The sequence below is a fragment of the Lepisma saccharinum genome, chromosome 9 (assembly GCF_977018435.1).
Source record: "Lepisma saccharinum chromosome 9, izLepSacc3.1, whole genome shotgun sequence".
NCBI lineage: Eukaryota > Metazoa > Arthropoda > Insecta > Zygentoma > Lepismatidae > Lepisma > Lepisma saccharinum.
In genome coordinates this window covers 34525702-34546704 of record NC_139237.1, presented here as the reverse complement: position 1 = coordinate 34546704, position 21003 = coordinate 34525702, and the positions used below count along the sequence as shown (strand labels likewise).

Here is a 21003-nt window from a genome sequence, read left to right as displayed (position 1 = left end):
TCAAAATTTGGCGCTCACACGTGGAAATAGCAAAATAATCGAAATTAAGTTCTTATTTCCACACCCTCGATTTCCGAATTTCCCGCCGGTTCCAGGCTCCGCCCCTGGGGTAATCGACCTACCGCCCCCAACCGCTATCGCGGCCCCGCCTATATCTATAGACTCCCTGTTAAGGGCATGTTAGAAAGTGGCCGGATTCACCTGCCCCCAAATAAGCGCCAAATTTATACGTGAGCGCCAAATTTTAAGTGCAGATTCGTGATTAGGAGACCCAAATTAGTAAGTAACCGAAAATTCAAACAAATTGGAGAAATTCCCTGTATTGTTAAATTATACCTAATTATAATGCTAAGCCTGTTTAATGCACTCATGAAACATTACACCATCAACACTTCAAAATCTACCCCAGTCTAAAATTCACAAAGAATCTTCCAATACACAATATCCAAATACTTTCTATGTGGCTTGAAATTGTTGCAAAAAATATATTTCTGCAAATTTAAAATATCAAAATAGTTTCTCCAAACTTCGATCTTACTTCCACTCTCATTTTCAGTATTATAAACATAGATACTTCACAGATATGTAAACTCCTTGTGCTTGGTAGGCTGAAGGTTTTTTATTGGTTGGAAAGAAATTGTCAGAAAATATAAACTATGAACATCTGAATATGATTCAGGCAAAGAGTTTTTGGTAACAGTTCGTTATATCGGAGACACATTAACATCGGATATTTTGTGTTTTGCATGGTTTGTACTTACCAATTGTGTATTGCGGAACATAGTTCAAGGTGCCACTATGCTTTTTACACGAAAACAAACACAATTTTTCACATAGAGAGTAGTTTTTGTTATTCCTTTTTTCGCTTCCGTAACACACAATATGGCGGGCAGAGGTTGACTAGTGTTGTAGGTATGCAGTGTTTCCAACCTTCTTCACCAAAAAAATACCTACTATCGAGTTCGTCACGTGTGCAAATTGTTATGCATGGGTAGCTGATGGAGAGCACCACAAACCATTTCCGATAAGGTTAGGTTAGGCAAGCATAGTTAAAAAAAGGGGGGTTGGAAACACTGACAGGGGGTTACGTCATCAAACGTATGCAGCATCCGGTTCACGTAGCGAAAGCAATTGCACTTGTGCGTCGGGGAGATACTTCTCTTGAAAAATACATGATTTCCTGGTCAAATAGATTCCACAATGAAATAAAATACCTCGACGAACGTTGGAAACCTTAGAGAAACTCATTTCCGTAAGTAGTTTCTTCTGTAAAAATGAAGAAATGTGTCTCCGATATAACGAACTGTTACAGTTTTTTTTAATTGTCAACATACGTGTATTCTGTTAAGAGGACATCGTGAAGCAACATAATATTCATGTGGTTTGATATTATTTAATATATTTAGTAAGAATGGTATAGGTGAATACACTATGTTACAAGGGTATTGTTTAAGAGTTTTTGTTTTCAAAATTTTGATAAATATATTTTACTGAAAATTAATATTAGCCTACATAAAAAAGAAACTAATAATCTCAACATTTCAGATAAACATAACATTGGTAACACTTTACTATACCGGAGACGGATTTCTTCAAATTTACAGGAGAAAGTACTTACGTAAATCATTTTCTGTAGCGTTGTTGATGTTCGGGAATGTAGTTTTGATACATTTTAATGCGAATGCATGTGGTTTTCTACAAAAATCTATTTCCGACGCGCTACTGCTGCTGCCGCCATTTGCTTTCTGCACGAGAGCACAATACACACTATTGCTGCTGCTACAAGCCGATGTTGTCCGTATATGCTAAATTGAATGAAAGGAGTGCTAATGGAACCTAACCTAACAGGCTTAACCTAACCTAGTAGGCATACCTCGTCCCCATGATGGTTCGTGGGGCTATCGTGAATTTTTGGGCTAACGTAAATGGTTTTTGGGGCTACCCGTGGATGGCTTGTGGGAAATAAGGAACAACAGTAAGTACTCGTTAATGTAAGAAATATACATTATTTTAGTTAGAAATTCATTATTTCACCTAAAGAAATGTTCCGCAATGCAGAATAGTACATTAGCAATGTAAAAAATTGCGAAATATATCATTGATAGGTGTCTCCGGTATAGTAACGTAGTACCCATAACATTTTTCAGAAATTGAATTTACTTACGGTTGATCCTGCAATTGCATGAGTAAGCGTTTCATATGAGAAAAGGTTGCGTGCACATGTATTCTTCACCATGATGGCTGTATATTAAGTCTGAAAAATAAATCAAGATCATTAAAAATTAAACAAAACTTCTAGATCTGGGGATTTCTGCTATTTGAGAAATTTGTCAAACTTTAGAGAGAATTAATTCTGCCTTGAATTAGATGTATCTTAAAATAATAGCACCCTTACTCCACAGTGAATTTATACACCCTCCCAAATTTCCTTAAGACAACCACTTAACATTTTTCACAAATGTTTCAATTGAGGTTATTATGGTGTTAAATGTATGTTCACAGCTCCTTAAAAAAACTCGATTCCAAGTTCCAACATACTTAGGAAACAAAAGTTAGAAATTATCCTTTGCACTCCCTGTTCAGTATCTTTTTACACTGTGTGATGAATACTGAATTTATCCAAATTATGAACAAATGGAAAAATATTATTAGGCTTATGAAATTAAACATACACTTCCATGCACCCAATGAAACACAAGACGAGTGGCGTAGAACACTCACTTCCAATATTATTAAGGATCACCTGACATGTCATACACAAACATATACGTCAATAACTGATAAAAAACATATGATCAAAAAGAATGACCACAGCAATGACTGTCCAATGTTGGACAATGCAGACGACACACGGTATAGAATCAGCTTCTGTATACAGCATAATTGAACTCCTAAATATTATAAAGAAAAACTGTGTAGATTTATACAATGAAAGTTAAATATAACTGAAATATGTTATAATTTTTTGCATAATACATTCGATAAAACGTTATAATAACTAAGGTTAAAAACTAATCACAATGTGTAAAGTTCCCTAACATAAAACGATTTTCACTTGTTATGACGCGTTCGAAAATTCATCCGTAGTTGGTAGCCCCCCTGCACAGTTCCCTGCAGTCTTTTTTTTGTTTGGAATCACGTCACGTGTGGTATGTAGTCAGTGGCGGGGTGGCACTTTTGTCCCGCACTATGCTACCAGGGGCGGCGCCCTTTTCAAAACTGATTTATATTACGTTATGCTATTAAAACAATGTTGTCACTTTGTTAGGTATTGAAGTGATATCACTATTATTGTATTCAACAGTTTTTCCTGAAAGAGAAAACGCATTTACTTTCCTGTAGTGGCGGCGATCATACAAATATCAGCGGCTGTTGTCTTTCTTTCATCACCACTGTTGGTAAGAATTCTTTGTACTTTTGTTTATCCCGGTGGCGTTTTCGATAATTGCAGCTCAGTGTGAGTTGTTTCATATTCTTTTTTTTCTTTTTAGCATTCTTGATAAGAACAGTTTTTTTTCGCCTACTTGTTCTTCCTCTATTCTCAAAATCGAACTGCAACAAAAATTTTAGTTGCTTTAATGGACTGTGTTAAAAATGTAAACATAAACATTGGTGAGGTCTTGCCCGATCCCCCCAGAACTTCCGGTTTAGGCCAGTCCCCGTTGTTGCCAGTGCAGATTCACCATCATACGAAGTAAGAAATGAGCGCTTGTTTTCATCAGTTGTGCGACGATAGTCAAGAAAGGTAATTGTTAAAGTTCTACTATGAAGGACTGGACGTCTAGAATCCGTCGGATGATCAACCGCAGAGCAGATTATTAAAATATGACGTGTCTCTGCGGCCGCCAGTTGTATAGCATACTACATACAAGTATCTCATGTACACGCACGACGAATTCAAAGCGTACGAAAGTTTAGATATATTCAATTATTTTGTAAATTGAAAAGTGAGAGAGGAAAGATAATTCTATAAAACTAGTGATATTATTATATTATAAAGTATGCTTAAGTTAATCTTTCCCAACAAATCTGCAGAAGTAATGACACATATCAAATGTTAGTAAATATATGTGCTTTCAACGTAGCCTTTCCGCCTGAGGGATTTAGGGAAAACCTATAATATGGCATGCCACTTTCACTTACACGAATTTACTTCAAACAACAATGGAGTTTTCAGACTGAAGCGACAAGCGATATCGGAATTTCGCACAGAAACATTCGATCTAAAGCATATCAATCAACAGTCACGTTTGAGCAAATAACAAGCCGGGGCAACACAATGCACAGTATTAATAAAACGGCCCAGTCCGAGCGACAAGCGACACATGCAATTTGTCGTGTCGCTTTAATTCGGAAGGTGTTGTTTATTTTTGAATGTTGGTTTCCAAGAGACAAGTATTGCTGCAGTCTGAAAGCTTCCTTTCGAACCAATTCACCACGAGAAAATGTACGTGTCGCTTGGACTGGACTGTTGTTTTCTCAGTACCATGCATCGTGTCGCCTCGGTCTGTTGTACTCGTATTCAAGGTGAATTGTTTCCTTGAGAGTAAAGGGGCTGTTGCTTGTCGTTTCGGTGTGTAATCTCCGTGCCACTTAAAAGTGAGTCCTCAGTGATCAATGATTTTTTTTTCTAACCGAAGCAATACGACAAGCTGCACGTGTCTCTCAGATTCCCAATGGCGTGTATTGTGCCGCCTGAGACTTGATTTCCCATGAGCGGTAAATGTTTATTTATAGACTAAATGGGCCTTGTCACTTCGGTACGAACCACTGCTGTCGTGTGTCGCTTCGGTTTGAAACCTCACCACAACACAATATGCAGATAAACTATCAACATGCTTGCAAAAAATGCTTGCATACAAATCCTTTCCGGGTACCAATCCATTCTTCGTTCTGCTTGTATCAACAGGTTTCTTCTCTCTACGTCCTTCGGAAACCTACGAAGACTCAATAAATTTGTTTCTGATCGAACTGTGCAACCATGTTACACATCTGACACACAATTTCCTTGTAAAACAATCTTCACTTTGCCCTTTCATATTAACGTCCATAGCACCATAAGCGTAGCCGGATGTTCGAGGGGGACCAGACGAGTGCGCATGCTCCGCAGTAGCTCCGCCTTTAACACCGTCAATAGATTATCGGGTTGACCGGGAAATTATTTAACGAGAGTTATATCTAGCTGGTAGATTTTTCGTTACTGTTGTTCTTGTTGTTTATGCACACTTCTATGTAAGGTTAGCAATTTAATAATTACATGAAACCAGTGGCGGCGATTAGAGGGGTGTGGGGGCCAGATCCCCCCACTTTTTGCTAAACCTTATCTACAAAGGGAAATAAACTGTTTTTGCCTCTCCCCCCAGTTTTGGAACCCAATCGCCGTCACTACATGAAATGAAGAAACTGACTACATGATTTCGTATTTTTTGTACGTGTGATTTTATTTGCAAATAGTAGAACTTCAAGTTGCATAGCGATTTTCTTTTACCAAACGCACACAAATTGAACACTCAGCAGTAGTCTCTGATATCTGCGCATCGCGAAAAATCCAAAAAGACAAAGAACTGTATATAAACAAAATGTTAGATTTTTATGGAAAGTGGACTCAAGCCTGAACTTGACAAAAACGCCAAAGTATTTTCAGTTCAATTTCAATTTTATAATTTGTATAATAACAATAATAATGAAAGTTCGTGGAAAGATATGAAGTCTTACTCTGCGGGCGCCCTTCCATACATGTTTGATGTTTTCTATATTTTCAATATCGCACCCCCTCAGCACCTCTAGATGATAAATCCTGGCGCCAGAGCTGTATGCTATACCTTATCTACCAAGGGAAAGTAGACTGTCCTTGCCCCCCCTCCCAGTTTTGGAACCCAATCGCCGCCACTGTGTATTGTTTGTTACAGAAAGCAACACTGAGTCTTATATTTAGTTGCTTTGTTGTCACGTGATCTATTTCATGTCTGTACCGTTTGCACTACGTTCTGGAGCGATGTACACGGCTTCAGTGTGGTGTATGTTCACGTGATGAGTGCTGCTAGCCAATCGAATGAATGTGGAAAGCAGCAGGTAGGAATTTGTTGAATCTATAGGAGTAACTTGGTGGGGGTCGGGGGGCACTTGCCTCCACAAAATTTCAGGTTTATTAAAATTTATAAGTTAATGGTACTTTTAAGAAGTTCCTGAGACATAAGGTGCAAAGAAATAAAGAGTAATACTAATGATTGAGATGTCACAAATGTAACAGTTATTTAGCAAATAATCACGGACGCTTTACTTATGGGATGGAAAGCTTTTCGATTCTGCTCCTTAAAGTTAAGCCCCAAGTTCGATTAAATTATATCCCAAGTTACGGCCATGGCTGAATCTTCTTAACTTGAACACCGTTATTCTTGTGTACAGCGCCTACGTGGTTGTAAACGATTTCTTTGTCCTAACCTGACACTGGAATGCACCTACACTACAGCTGCATAAAAGTGCAGTGAACTTCACTGGGCTAATAGAAGGGATGAAGAGCGCCCAAGCAATGCTATTATTATTATTAGCTATTATTATGTATTTATTTATTTTTGTCAACTGCTTAGAGTAACTACTACAGAGGGATTGACTGATTTGCTGTTGGTCAGCAAAACTAATTGTATGTGGCAGCACAATATTTGTGTCCTTGTGCTTCAGACATGCAACTGTTCTCCCATTTAAATATATGCGGAATTCGATTCTAGACGTACTGTTACTAATATTAAATTGTATGCTATACTTTGATTATAACCTGAAAATTTATGTCTGAACACGAAAGGTGACTAACCAACACATTAAAAACCAGGATTTAGAAAACAGTACCGTCACAAGAAGAAATATATTGGAATCTCTAAAATTTGCATAGTATTTTTGCGTAACTTGCAATTTTCATAATTTCAATGCTTTATTGTTGTGAGTTGGTGCGTTAAAGAATAATACATGACAATTCCATACAGCTTTACTTTCATTTTAATAATTTTGGTAATACTTATTTTTTTTTACACAATATTGCACTTTTTATCATGGGTAGTGAATGGCTATTTGTGTGCAAATGTATGGAAAAGAATGGCTGTTAATGAAAAATAATATGTTCTGTTTCACGTCTCGCAACTTCTAGGCCCACTTTTGGGACTACTGTCCGTGACAAAAATATTGAGCCCCCGGTTTGCGTGCTTGTAAAATTGTACTCTGTGGGAGGAAAAATGTCAAATATACCTCATTGGAAAGCTACAAGTGTCTGCTTTTAGACAAAAGCAAGACAAAGTGATTTTAACTCTGTCTGTTTTCTATTCAGACAAAAATGTTCGTAAAAGTGTAGTTTTTTGGTGTTTTTTATTTACATAAGTCGAAGTGTAGCTTCCTGTAAAACCGCCGTAAAAATATGATTTTTTTGTGGTTGAAGCTTGTTTATGTGGAAATATATCAGCCAAATATAATGGTACTATCATCTATGGAACAGCCGCAATTAATGATTAATTATGATGTTGCAATCGGTAATGGTCAGCCCAATGGTCATGAAATGCATATCAAAATGATGGCCGTGGAATAAAAATCAAATTTCCATATCTCATTTTTGCACACTGTGCGAATTGAAAACAACAGAGATAATTGTTTTTCTTGGCAATTGGTTTCCGCGAAATTCACATCGTTGCTAAGAACGCACGTAGAGCGCTTGAGCTCTCTTACCAAGATTGCCCTTTAAACTCCGTGTCCACTTTGGCTTTGACACGGGAAATGAGCCGAAGCAATGTGTTGCGCAAAAGAAAGCATTGTAGAGATGCCGAAATTTTCTTTTGTCACTTCTGTGTTTACATTCCTGCCATGAATTATTGCCTGAACTCCCACATAGCCATAATAATTCTTACGTGCATTCTATCTCACAAGTTCGCGTGTTTGTTCGTACGCTGAGGGATGGCGGTTCTGTGAAGTGATTTTCTTGTTGCATGAAAAAGGCAAGACGGTAATATCATAGTGGTGCAAAAGAAATTATAGTCAGTGCCAAGAGAAATTTCGACCAGGACAAACGAATGGGCGCATCTCACGACATAAACCAAGGTGTCAAGTGCACGGCGGAGTGTTTGTGGGTTACGTCAGCACAGTGAAAAAGGTATGCAAAGAAGAAGGGAACAACAAAATCTTGCATCGCAATATTTTATTGGGCGAGATACACTTCTTTTATTTTAGTTATCCAGTTCAACAGAATCTATTATGAACAGCATTTTATACTTTTACCTTTCACTCATTATATAGTATATTGAAAATTTATTAATATTTTTGATCCTTCTGTCTCTCTCAATGAACCCGCAATTCCCTGCTTATTACAAGAGTTGCAGCTGTGAAACAAACCTTAACATGAAATCAATATTTCAGGTGGCATGTATAGCAACACGTTAAATGTTGAAACCCCCACCACTACTCGACACGATGATTAAGTTAATTTTGCAAGATAAATACAATTTACATGCGTCTTTGCTCGAAATATATTTTAAAATGTTAGTTGGCGTGAAGGCTTCAAATGCGCAATTTTTTAAATTTAAATTTTTATGCTTTGCTATTGCTGGTACGCACCTCTCTCTGTTTCCCTTTGTTATGAAATCGCTGTACATAGCAGGTGCGTTATTATTGTATACAAGATGATCTCTCATCGACTTCATTCAAATAGTCCTCATCGAACATCGTTACACTCAATATATGTGTTTAAATATGCGACATAAAATAATACTGGGAAAATAATGTTCATATAAAGCAGAGTTGAGTTGTTTTCTCTCCTTAAGTCCACTTTATGCACAGGTAGGCTAATCGGGACTGGACTTACAGTTTAAAGTGGGATCAGAACCACTATGTACCTTCGCCGGGTTTCGAAAAAGAAGACGTTCATATGAAGATAAAAGCTAGAAAAAAATGAAAAGAAAAACTGCAGTACAGCAGTACTCCATTTCCAATATGAGAAATATTTAATTCATTATTTTACACTGCGACAATACTTTGGATCGGCTCGAAGGAACGAACTTTCGCGATTCTCGCAGCGAAGCGGCAACGCTGGAAGGTTGGACCTCAATATCTTTATTCATAATTTTAACGCTGCCACTTCTTTTCGATAAACCATATATTTCTTAAAAACTTTTTAAAGAAACAATAACCCTTTTGTTAATAGATCATCAGTGCATAATACGTCATGCACCCGTTTACCATATTAGGAGTGCGAAAGAATAATTAATATCTGGAACCATGTTTCAGGTACACACGCCAAACTTCTGGAATTTGATCAAATGCATTATATCAACAGTTTCTTGCAATTTCATTGAATTTGCAATTATGCATTTCAAGTTTGCAAGTTTCCCTAAAATGTCAATTTTTTAAGTATCTAGTAAAAATATGCATTTAATTTTTTCTACAGATTGCCCCTGGACCCCACCTCCTACTGGGTTTTTGGGCCCCTTTGAAGTAAAACGTAACAAGTGTAGCTAGACAATGCGGGAAATTCATTTCAACTAGTATTTCAATATGAAAAGGATTGGGGCCCCCTTGAAAATATTTAATGTGAAGTTACATTTTAAATATCACGTGCAACACAAATATTAGCAGTAAAAGGTCATGTATTACCAAGTTTGATGTTTATTGTGTAGCAATAAGGAATCGACTGGTTGAGCAACTGAATCTCACTACACTATACGTTTTCGACAAACTGCGTAGCTATAACGGTATGAGATGAGGGATATTTCCCTATCGATTACTATCTGTGGAGAAAATAAGTTAATTCTGCATTTCGGAGGGAACCCATATGACAAATTACCCGGGGCCGTTCTGCTGAGATAATGCACCACTGCTTATTATCGCAGACGTTGTCACATGATGTTACTGGGAACCAGATTTCTGTTTCGCAAATCAATCTTTTTTTTCTATTGTGAGCGACACTAACTGTGAAATTTCTGCTATTATATAAAATTTAAGGAGCACATTGCGGGGCCCCTATACCTCGGGACCACCCCGCATTGCGGGGGTTGCGGGGGCGGCAGTTATGCCACTGCTACCATACATTATTTCAACTAATTTATCTCCTCTTACAAGTACTTAACACGGCCATGCTCGTTTTTTTATATACCAACCATAAGCATGTTGGAAAGAAAAATCTTATTGCACCACACTGTTCTATTGTATTGATATGTATAAAGCAGGGGCGTATAGTGATTGTGTGCCAAAACTGGGTGGGGTTGGCAAGGATAGTTTACTTTCTCTTGGTAGACAAGGCTTAGCATTAAGATGCTCTACTGCAGGGCCAAAACTGGCAAAAGAGTAGGAGGTGAGGCAACTGCCTCCTCTCGCCCTCGCTAATCGCTGCCACTGAGGGCGTATAATTTATGTAGTGTATCCAGGCCCACCGAAAAACCAAGTAGTGTAATTTTAGGCCTAATTATATAGGAAAGCCGAATCTAAACGAAGTTCATGACTCTTCTTAAACTAAAACTTTCACTATACTCACGCACACCCTTTCAAATTAAAGGCGCACACACTTATTTACACATATATTTACAAGTATTTGATAGCGTAGACACTGTTCGTTTAACATTAAAATGAACTCCTCCAGTCTAACGAAAATATCCTACACTTCAGTTTTAAACATCTTTAACCCTGCGCGGCAAGATTTTGTTCAACGTAAGGCAACATCAGATATAATTTAAACGGGTATCTGAGGTTGTTGATCGCAATTTAGATTTTATTCGCTCCATCTAAGAGAAAACTCTTCAACACGAACAACTTATGTCACAGGAAGAACATAAAACATCTTCAGCACTTTACAAAAAAAGCTGCAGTTCAGGTAATATCAGAAGCACGCAATCCATTCCAGGAAGCCGATTTTCACTTCCAGACCTGTTGAGAAGAAATTAGACTTCCACAATATCGGACACACTGAAACGAGCAGAAATAAGCCTGGGATCTTCTTCATCAGGTTTCAGTGTAAGGATTATGAATAAATGTATGAATTTAATGTATATATACACTATATAGCCAAAAGTCACCGGACACGCAAGTGACCGTGGCGGTAGTGTCATGGTCTGGGACTGTTTTTACTGGTTTGGGCTCGTGCCATTAGTTTTGGTCAATTGCAACATGAACAGTGGTGTTTATGAAGACATATAAGAAAATACCATGCTGCCTACACACTGGCAACAGTTTGAAATGTTTTAGTTTTAGTTTTATCTATCAGCACGATTATATATATAAAAAGCAGGGTCCATTGCATCGTGGTTTGAGGACAGTCAGGTGGATGTGCTTAGCTGGCCCGCTCAAAGCCCCGACTGGAACCCCACAGAACATCTTTGGGACGAACTGGAGCGTCGGTTGCGTGCCAGACTCACTCGCCCGAAAACCACCACGAGGCTACAGGACTAATGGAAGAAAAAATCCACTAGCAATATACCAGAACTTAGTGGAAAGCCTGCCCCGAAGAGTAATGCTGTAATAATAGCGAAAGGAGGTCCGACATCTTATTAGTTACCTGGCCGGTGTCTTTGGAATGACAGCACTGGCTGCATTTTGAGCAATTTATTCTGCAGCAACATAGAGACAACACGACTAGTGTATAAAGTATGTCGAGTGTTAATAACAATAAATTTGCTAGAGAACGAAGTGGGATAGTCCACTTAGGTAGGAAATAATGCACCCTCGACGATATGCTGATGATACTTAGATTTACATACATACAGGAGGAAAAAAAAATACTCAAGTACGATATACCAACTACAAAAAGACCTCGACGTCATTAGTAACTGGGCACAATTTAACCTGTTAAAATTAAACCCAACTGATCCAAATTTATTGTGAAAAAGCTAAGCGAAAGCACAGATCACATGATACTTCCTAAATTGAATAACTACACATAAACTTTAGAAAAGATCGTTAATAACCTAGGCTTTGTCGTGGATTCCCACATAGAATGGTCAGATCATATCTCAACGCAGAAAAAGAAAGCCAACAAATCTCTTCGAGCCTTGTACCACTTAAAGAATATTGTAGGCACTGAGGTTAAGAAAAAATTGTGCGAAAACCTAGTATTATCACGGTTAATCTATGGAGCCATAGTTGCTTTCAATGCAAGCAGCTCCATATCTAATAAACTACAAAAACTACAGAATGCATGCATGAGATTCATATACAAGCTCTAAAAAAGCGACCACATTTCAAAATACTTACACCGTTTGAATTGGCTTAACACAAAGAATTTCGCTAAATATCAGTTACTAACTTTAACACATAAAGTACTAAGCAGAAAACAACCTGGATATCTTTTTGAGCAACTGAATACAAATTCGAGCAGGCATCAACATGTAACGCGACGGAAAAATGTATTGTCAGTCCCAGTTCATAATACAACAACCTACGGAAGATCGTACACCGTGTCTGCCACCAAAGAATGGGATTCCCTTCCAACCTCTCTAACATCCATCCAGTGTCATAAGAAGTTTAAAAAGAAAGTAAAAAATCATCTACTAGCAAGGCAGCTAAGCTCATAATCACGAGCAACTTTTCTGTTATAAATATATACAGATCCATTTTAATAATTGGCAACTCTGTTCATTTAACTTGTTATAACTATTAGCATTCTAAATTTCATAATTTTTCTTTTGTCTTTTAAATTTATTATTATTATTATTATTATTATTGCTATTGCTGTTTCATTCATTGTTCCAGCTGACTTTATACATGTATATGCACTAAAGATGAAAGCGACGAACATGTCCATTAGTTTATACATATAACCCTTTTTTATTTTTTATTTTTATTGAAGTTGCATTTTTGTATTTTGTATTATGCATGCCCATTAATTTATATATATAATACTTTTTTTCTGTCTTATTTTTATTCAATTTGTATTTTTGTAATGTAATCAATGTTCATCCATCTTACATGTAATCAGGATATGTTCATATATTCCATTTGTACTTTTCTTTGACTTTAATTTCTATTAAACACCCAGACAAGGGTTTGTTGTAAGAGCGGCCCTCGAGGCCGAAACGCGCCCGCTCTAATAAAGACCATTTTATTATTATTATTATTATTATTATTATTATTATTATTATTATAGTAGCTTGGAACTTCCATTGCCTTGAAAATACTTATTTTCCTTTAAAAAGTTTTGGGTTTGGTGTGAAGATAAAAAGGTTTATAAATATATTAGGAAAACATGTAAAGATTTAAATACTGATTTGTGTTTTTGAATCTAAAGGGTGAAATTAAAATAAATTAATGATATTTACTCTATATTGCATTGGGGTGTAAGGGGTGATCCTTTCCAAAGACACCCAAATGTCAACCTCCCTTCCACTAGTACACCCTGGACTGCATATTGCTGACTAGCGAAGCTCTGGCGTCTGGACTCATGGCCAGTATTATCACACATAAACATATACTGTGGGATAATCCTTGTGCTGCCGTCGTGTGTTTGTGTTTGTCCTTTCATCCATTTCATGTTATTATCACTCATCCTCATCTTTGCGATTAGATACAAGTAGCAGAAAAGCGAAGCAAAATAAAACGAATCAATTAGTCGATCAATCTAAATCCAATCGTTATATCGAAAATTATCTTCAATAAATTTGTAAAAACAGGGCGTCCACATAAAACCTCCCTGATTTCAAATTATAATTGTGAGGAAACTATTCGATATAGAGCCTTCTGGCTTGCGGCATCATGTCAGGCAACTCAATTTTTCTTTTTCTCTCACTTCTACGTGCGCTCCTTTCGTAACCCTCGAAATGTCTAGCGGACACTAGACCTCGACTCATGTTCACAGTAGCATGTCAGGTGTCTAAGGAACCTGTCACATCAAGCCTTAATTGTCTTTACGTCTGATGACTCCCGTTCAAACGCACGTCCGAAATGTCTTTGGACTGAAATTGGCGATTTCGTTTCTTATTGAGTTGCTTTACATGATGTCGAAAACAGCAAGGCTCTATGTCGAATAGTTTCCTCACAATTATAATTTGAAATCAGGGAGGTTTCGTGTGAACACCCTGTAGTATTACATAAACTTTAATTTGAGGTATGGAGTATTACATATGCTTGGAAAATAAGGAAGTTAAGCCTTTAAATTGATAGCCAGATCTTCAAAAATTATTTCATGTGAACATTGTAATGTTTAGCCCACGGATGGCCGATTTTGAAACAATGCCATGTATTTCCGTTGATGATGGATATTTCGGCGAGCAGCGCACGGCAGGAATTAACGTGCCATTTCTTTAGTTGCATATGAAGGCATGACATACTCGAATTACATAACAATATATCCATTGTTACTGTTATTAACAAGCGAAGTTTGAAAAAGTCCATATTTACCCTTTGTTAGCCCCGTATTATTATGGGATAGATTTATAAAAATGACTCTAACTTCTAATCTACTGCATCTTTTTGCAAAATTTAAATTCAATAAGCGTCGTCCTCCCTGGCCGTGCGGTCTGAGACGCTGTGCTTTGGGCTCTGACTGCGGGACAGCATGAGATCGAGTCCGCCTGGGTTCAATCTCTGGGTTCTCGGCCTGTGTATAGGACCAGCGTGAGTCAATTGGGGAGCTACGAGCGAGTAGCGTAACGTAGTCACGGATATATCCTATAACGGCTGGGGGTTCGACGTGCTGACCCCACATCAACCCATTACTGCTTGAAGATCTCCACACCTCTAGGTAGGATTGTGGGAAGGAGACTGGCAGTCGGGAGATAGGCCAAGGCCCTTACGGGCTGTACTTATTTGTTTTAATTTCTACAAGGAATAATGAGTAAAAAGAAACATTTTAAGCATCGTCCGACAATTCTGGATCCAGGGGGGACGCCGGGGCAAAGACCCGATTGTGGAAATTTGCCCGGACCACGTGGTAGCGCACGGCAGCAATTTAAGCGCCATTTCCTGGCGCAATAAACTATGTTTCAGTTCTGTCTTTTTGTTCATTAGTATACCGAATTACAAAACAATATATCCAATTTTATTATTATTAAGAAGCGCCATTTGAAAGAGCCCTTTGTTTCCCTTTTTTTACTATGGGATGAATTGAAAATAAAAAGCTATAAATGCTTAACCACTGAATCGTTTTAAAAAAAATAATCCGAATTGTAAGAATGAGTAAAAATCACATTTTAAGTAACATCCGACAATTAAGGGTCCAGGGAGGAAACGGGGGAAAGGCCAAAAGTTCGAATTTTTCCGTACTTACGCAAAATTTCCGAAAGCCGTAATTTACGTTTATTTTTCAAAATTGCGGCACGTGCATTACATATTCTCATAGAGTGGTCTGTTGTGCAGATTTTCTCTCCCGGACGATTGATTGAATTGTTTTATTTTACTTTGTTTTTTTTGCCACTTTTGGCTAATTTGCTGGGATTGGTAAAGATCCAGGAACCCATACATTCTAATAGGTTCTGTTGGATTCCTTAACAGGACCGGAAATTTTTTCTCGCACAATTGAAATTCTGTCCAAGCTATGTATTGTTTCATTTAAATACAGGACTTGGACCGGATTCAAATTGATCCGCAAAAAAGGATCCTGGACCGTATTTAAATACATTCGGAAGAAAGATTCCTGGACCTGAAAAAAGAGGTTCATGGACCGAATTGAAATACGTACATTAAACATAAAAAGGTTCTTTACTGTCCAGAACCCATTTACGCTTCCTGATTTTCTCTCCTGGACCGGAATCTAATTTATTTAAAATTCCCGGACCTTTAACAACTTTGGCAATTGCCCCCCTAATACTTTCACTCAGAAATTTAGTTCAAAGAAATCTTTATCGACGTTATTAAACAATATTATACACTTACAAAGTTGGTTTTGGGAATATTGTGCTGCAAGATGGCTGCTGATCATGGCAAACATATGAGTGATATAAATTTTCATAGTTTGGTGCTTTAATTCGGTGTGCAACGATTTTTCCATAAAATATCCTACTATAACGGAAATGACAATGAATATGTTTTTCATTCAAAATTACATGTCATGAACTCCTCACACAACAGACATGAAACAAAAACTTTTCTATATAGAAAATCATGTTCTACAATTCTTTTTCGGTAGCTTTAGGATGTATAGTATTGTTTTCCATATCTTATCTGCAAATATTCTTTTACAATATCTAAAAACTAAAACTAAATAATTGAAACTTTCGAATTCGATAAATATTCATGAAAAATATGTGGAAACCATCAATTACCAAATTTTGAATTTTGTGTTCTTTCATTTGGGTTATTTTCAGTTTCTCTGTGCAAGGCACCATTTGCAAAATATTAGGCTAAGGATATGATGTTTTGTTCAAAGGTTCATTTTTGAAGTGGTAGACTTCAGAATCGGACTCGTTGAATTTTTTTCTACTGAGTAAGATGGCTTAGTTTCATCTGCAATTGGTTCCCCAGATAACATTATTTTTACTTGACTATTAGCCGACTAACTACGTATTTTTAACCTTTAGTTTTCAGTAATGTTACAGGCAGTTCAAGTCGTGGTATGGAAAGTCAACTTTCCTATGGTTCCCGAAACAAATGAAATCCGCAGTGGCGCTGTCGGTGTGTGAAGGATTGTAAGATTTCGTCTCTTTGTACTCGTAATAAACAGAGCTTTCGTTGTAACGTCCGATTCTTTTCCTTGTAATATTCTACCAACAATAACAATGAAACAAATGTTCAAACAAAGTTATTGAAAATAGGTTTTAAAATAGTATAGAATTTAGTAATATTTATTCTTATTCATGACCTACCCGTTTAAGTTAAATGTAATTTTATCCTCAAATATTCAAAATTTAAATTTTTACTTCATATTTATTGTATAAACTAAACAGTCTTGTTACTGTAAGTGCATATAATGGAATTTTAAAGTTCCTTTAAATCATGCAACCAAGATTTGCCTTGAATGAACACAATTTAATAAGGCCTTATAATCAAGGAGTCGGGTACGATCTCTGGTTTCTTCGGATTCCACTTTAAATGTAGGTCCAGCCACGTTTAGCCTGACTGAAATTAAAGGAGACAAACAAATTCACCTCAGTGTCTTATTTGCATCAATTAATTTAAAATAGATTGTACTCACTTGCGAAATGGAAATATTTAAGGTTTTTTTCCCTCTTTATATACTCTGCAATTACAACCTGATTGTAAAATGGTCCACAACAAAACACGAAATGTCTAGAAACGAGCGTGTACGTTTGCCTCCATTATATCCAGAATTGAATTATTTGGTTTTAACTTGAATCATGGTGAAGACTGCCCCTATGCTAATTCGAGATTTCTTTAACACTCTATCCATGTGTATATTAATTGCTTATAAGCAATGTTGTTTCATTGTATTGTTTAGAAAACAAATTCTTTTACAAGCTTTTGTTCTTTGAAAGTAATTTCCATTCTTAGTTGGCGTTTTCCAAATGTTTCAGTATTCTTGTATTGCAATTTTATTAGAACAATAATGTTTAATATTAACAGTTATTGTTTCTGTGTGAATCATTGTTGAATGAAAAGGAGTCTGAAATTGTTTTATGTAGCCTATATTAGGAGTAAGTGCTGATGGTATTTAACGTCGTGAGGATGAAAGAAACAAGAAGACAAAATGGTATAAGTTATATTCGATTTCATAGTTTACTTTCCATGATTCAACATATCACTACATGTGGTTATATTTGTTATACATAATCTCGCAATACAGTAACAAACATCATTATAAACTGCACAAATATTTATACACAGAAAAATATGAGTCTTTATGTCTTACAAAGAATACAGCAAACATTTTAGGAATTAACATTAACAGTCTACATGAAGACTAGCAAATTCTAATAACTATACCAATGACTTTGGATTACAAGTTGAAAGATATATATTCAAGGTACTTCAATTATACCTACTTTCTTTCATGTCGAAAAAAATTAATAAGCTATTTTAATATCTTCATACACTGGCATACCCAGGATTTTTTTGGTAGGGGCTGGAATTGAACAGGTGGATAATACATAGATGCTTTTCAGGGGGAGGGGGTCGCATACACAGTATGATATTTCGTATTTTTAGAACTTTCCACTCTCAAAAATGGCAATCGTGGGTCATTTTAAGAGAGGTATGTATTTGTCACTCTGGGTTTTCCCTACTTCTTCGGTGCTTTTATTTGAATATGTTGATTTTTCAAAATTTCGGAGGGGGTTGTAGTCACATCAGCTCCCCCTCTACGTACGCCAATGTCTTCATATGAATATTTTAGAATGAATGATCCGTCGATTTTACAGCTTCGTCCTGTATAATTACTTTTCAAATTAGAATAGTAAATCACACACACACATGTTATAACAGATCTTATATACAACTCACCCTACATACAACATCTAGAAAGCTGACTTAAAAATAATGTTGATTTATCTCTTCGATTATAATGAAACTACAAAACATCCAAATTCTAAAATGAACAAAACCTTGGACATTTTTATGAATGTTATTGTCACAGGTAATTTTACTCAAATTATCAGAATATAAAAGTAGAAGAAATATCTACACATACGATTAATTTCTTTCTCACTTGTTCTTGTCAATGTTAATTTTCTCACAATTACGTATCAACACTATTTATTCACATACACATTCTTCCACACAAAAATACGATGCCGTACTTCTGGTAATAAATACAGTACATACATGTAACGCAATGTGTCAACAGTATAAAGTTTTTTTTTACAATATAATATTTCCCCAAATTTACATTGAACAAGCACTTGCAAATTTCCCTCCCACCCAATCCCACAACATAATTTACATGAATTGATACAAAAGAACGCTTCCTTTTTTTGCAGAGCGTATAAAAATAGAGTATACAATTTACAAATAAACGTCCGGTTCTAAACATTTAAACATAACACCGAGTGTACCATATTGGATAAAGGTACACCATGGTGCTCAAAGCACAACTAACATCGCTAGCTAACTTGTACACAACACACAACGTTCTGCTTCTCAATATAAAATATAAACAAACACAGCAAAATATTTTGCAGGATACTTTCTCGAGTTAAACAATAGTTATAATTATGAACATTGTTAAACTTTCTCGGAGAGGATTACATATTTAAATTACACGAACAATTTCGCACATAATGCATATACATATATTAGACGATTTTAGTTTTTACGTCGGGACTGCGTTTACAATCTCTCTGAGAATTCTAAATAATTCTACTGTAGCAATAAATACTACAACAATTCCTGAAGAGAAGATCGTACAGTGGGATCCATGAGTATTACCGTGCAAATTGTCCATCACCATGTTCATGCACTTTATTTGACCCAATAAGAGCTTCAAGAATTAAAAGAAAACTCAAAACAAGCTGTTAACAACTTCTGCACCTGCATACATAAAAATCCATGGCTTAAAACACATAGGATGTAAGAGAAAAAAATTAATGAAAATAGTCATGGACAATTTGCACGGTAATACTCATGGATCCCACTGTACATAATAATAATAGATAAAACGTTGCTCTTTTCATATTCACTACGAAGTATGCTTTAGTAATAACATTTTACTTTTAATAGACACACAAGCTGAAATAGAAATTGAGCACATACGATAAATAGCAATTATTGATACACTTTACAAGGAATATATTTTGAAGCTAAATCCATTTAATATTGGTTTAATTACATGTTATCATTTGTGTATGTTAAAATTTAAAAATTAAATTTTATAGTACAGAAAATCTATGGAAACAATACAAGCAACCAAAACTTCCTTTATCTTTTCTTACACTTTTGTGGTATAACTTACTAAACGTTTATCAAATTTTGTGACTGGAACAATAATAAAATTAGACTATTTTTATACATGGTAGTTGACTATGAGTGATCATTAATGAAGTCATCATAGCATTCAACCTAAAAGATTCTAAAACAAAATATTTTTGTGTTCGCCTCTACCGGATGTAGTACCCACCAAGGAGAAAAACGCCTATGAAAATATGACCTATAGAGATGGTTAAATGGACAGGGATGCAAGATGACAGCCCGTATTAGTATCGGTATTTTTGTTCACGACTATCAGGCTGAATGACGATGAGACGAAATTGATGAAGGTAGGAAAACAAAAGACTACCCACGCCCACTTCGGGATTCGAAACAGACTATTAAATAGCAAACGGATGCCGTACCTCCTGCTTTTATGATGGGGACATGTACACGCTTCCTCCCGAACTTTCTCTGCAAGTTATGCTCATATCGTATTCCTAAAATGATGACACCAGTGATATCGAAAGTGTACTCTTTTCATATTTACTGAAGTCAAAACATGCTCTCAAAGAAACTCTAAAGAAACCAGGATGAAAGGAAAATATATTACAGTAAAACCTCGATAATCCGGACTAATGGGGGGATAAGTTGACCTGTTTAACGAAAGTCCGGATTAACTAAAATAACCTAAAAGAACAGTAGAAAGTGCATTAAAACTCCGTTTATAGCAACAAAACATGTTTATTATGGTGTATTTAAAGTGCATAGGCCTAAATACACTGTACAGTACAAAGTCTGCGGGAAACAGAATTTCATCAGTGGTTGACTGCCTTTTGTTTGGGGAGTTCTCTTGTTGACTTCTAGCCACATTTAAAACCTTGCATTCTGCTTTTTTTGTTGCCTTTTGCCTGTCCGGATTAAGCGAAGTCCGGCTAATCGGGGTCCGGATTAACGAGGTTTTACTGTATTATTATTTTCAGTCGTGTTATTGATGGAACCTCGAAGAACCATATGTTTTATCCTTACATACGTTCCTAATATCAAGGGGTGACTTATTATGTGCGAAGGTTTAGTCTTCCGAGAATTCTTCTATGGTAAACTTTTGGTAACAATAACCAAACAAGCTCTGATAAAGTTTTTTCTTCATTTTATAGTGACTTAACGATATTTCCCTGACTATTATGAATAATAATAATAATAATAATAATTGAAAGAAACTGAACCTGTGTAGAGCTATATATTTTTATA

General features: G+C 36.2%; 1 protein-coding gene across 4 annotated transcripts in view; it reads right to left on the bottom strand.

Annotated features, from left to right (window-relative positions):
• PMP34 (Peroxisomal Membrane Protein 34) overlaps window positions 1–17252 on the bottom strand; it is a 51102-nt gene extending 33850 nt beyond the window's left edge. Inside the window, exons 1-2 of one of the 4 annotated variants that reach the window (XM_083127985.1) lie at window positions 17087–17252; window positions 2165–2254 (exon numbers count right to left, since the gene is read on the bottom strand). In XM_083127985.1, coding sequence (XP_082984111.1) covers window positions 2165–2236 — 72 coding nt within the window. In that variant the 5' untranslated portion in view covers window positions 2237–2254; window positions 17087–17252. Of the gene's footprint in view, window positions 1–2164; window positions 2255–2538; window positions 2558–2672; window positions 2847–17086 lie in introns of those variants that run through there. The other 3 variants (XM_083127982.1, XM_083127983.1, XM_083127986.1) reach the window with 3 other exon arrangements.
• Window positions 17253–21003: the final 3751 nt, after the last annotated feature.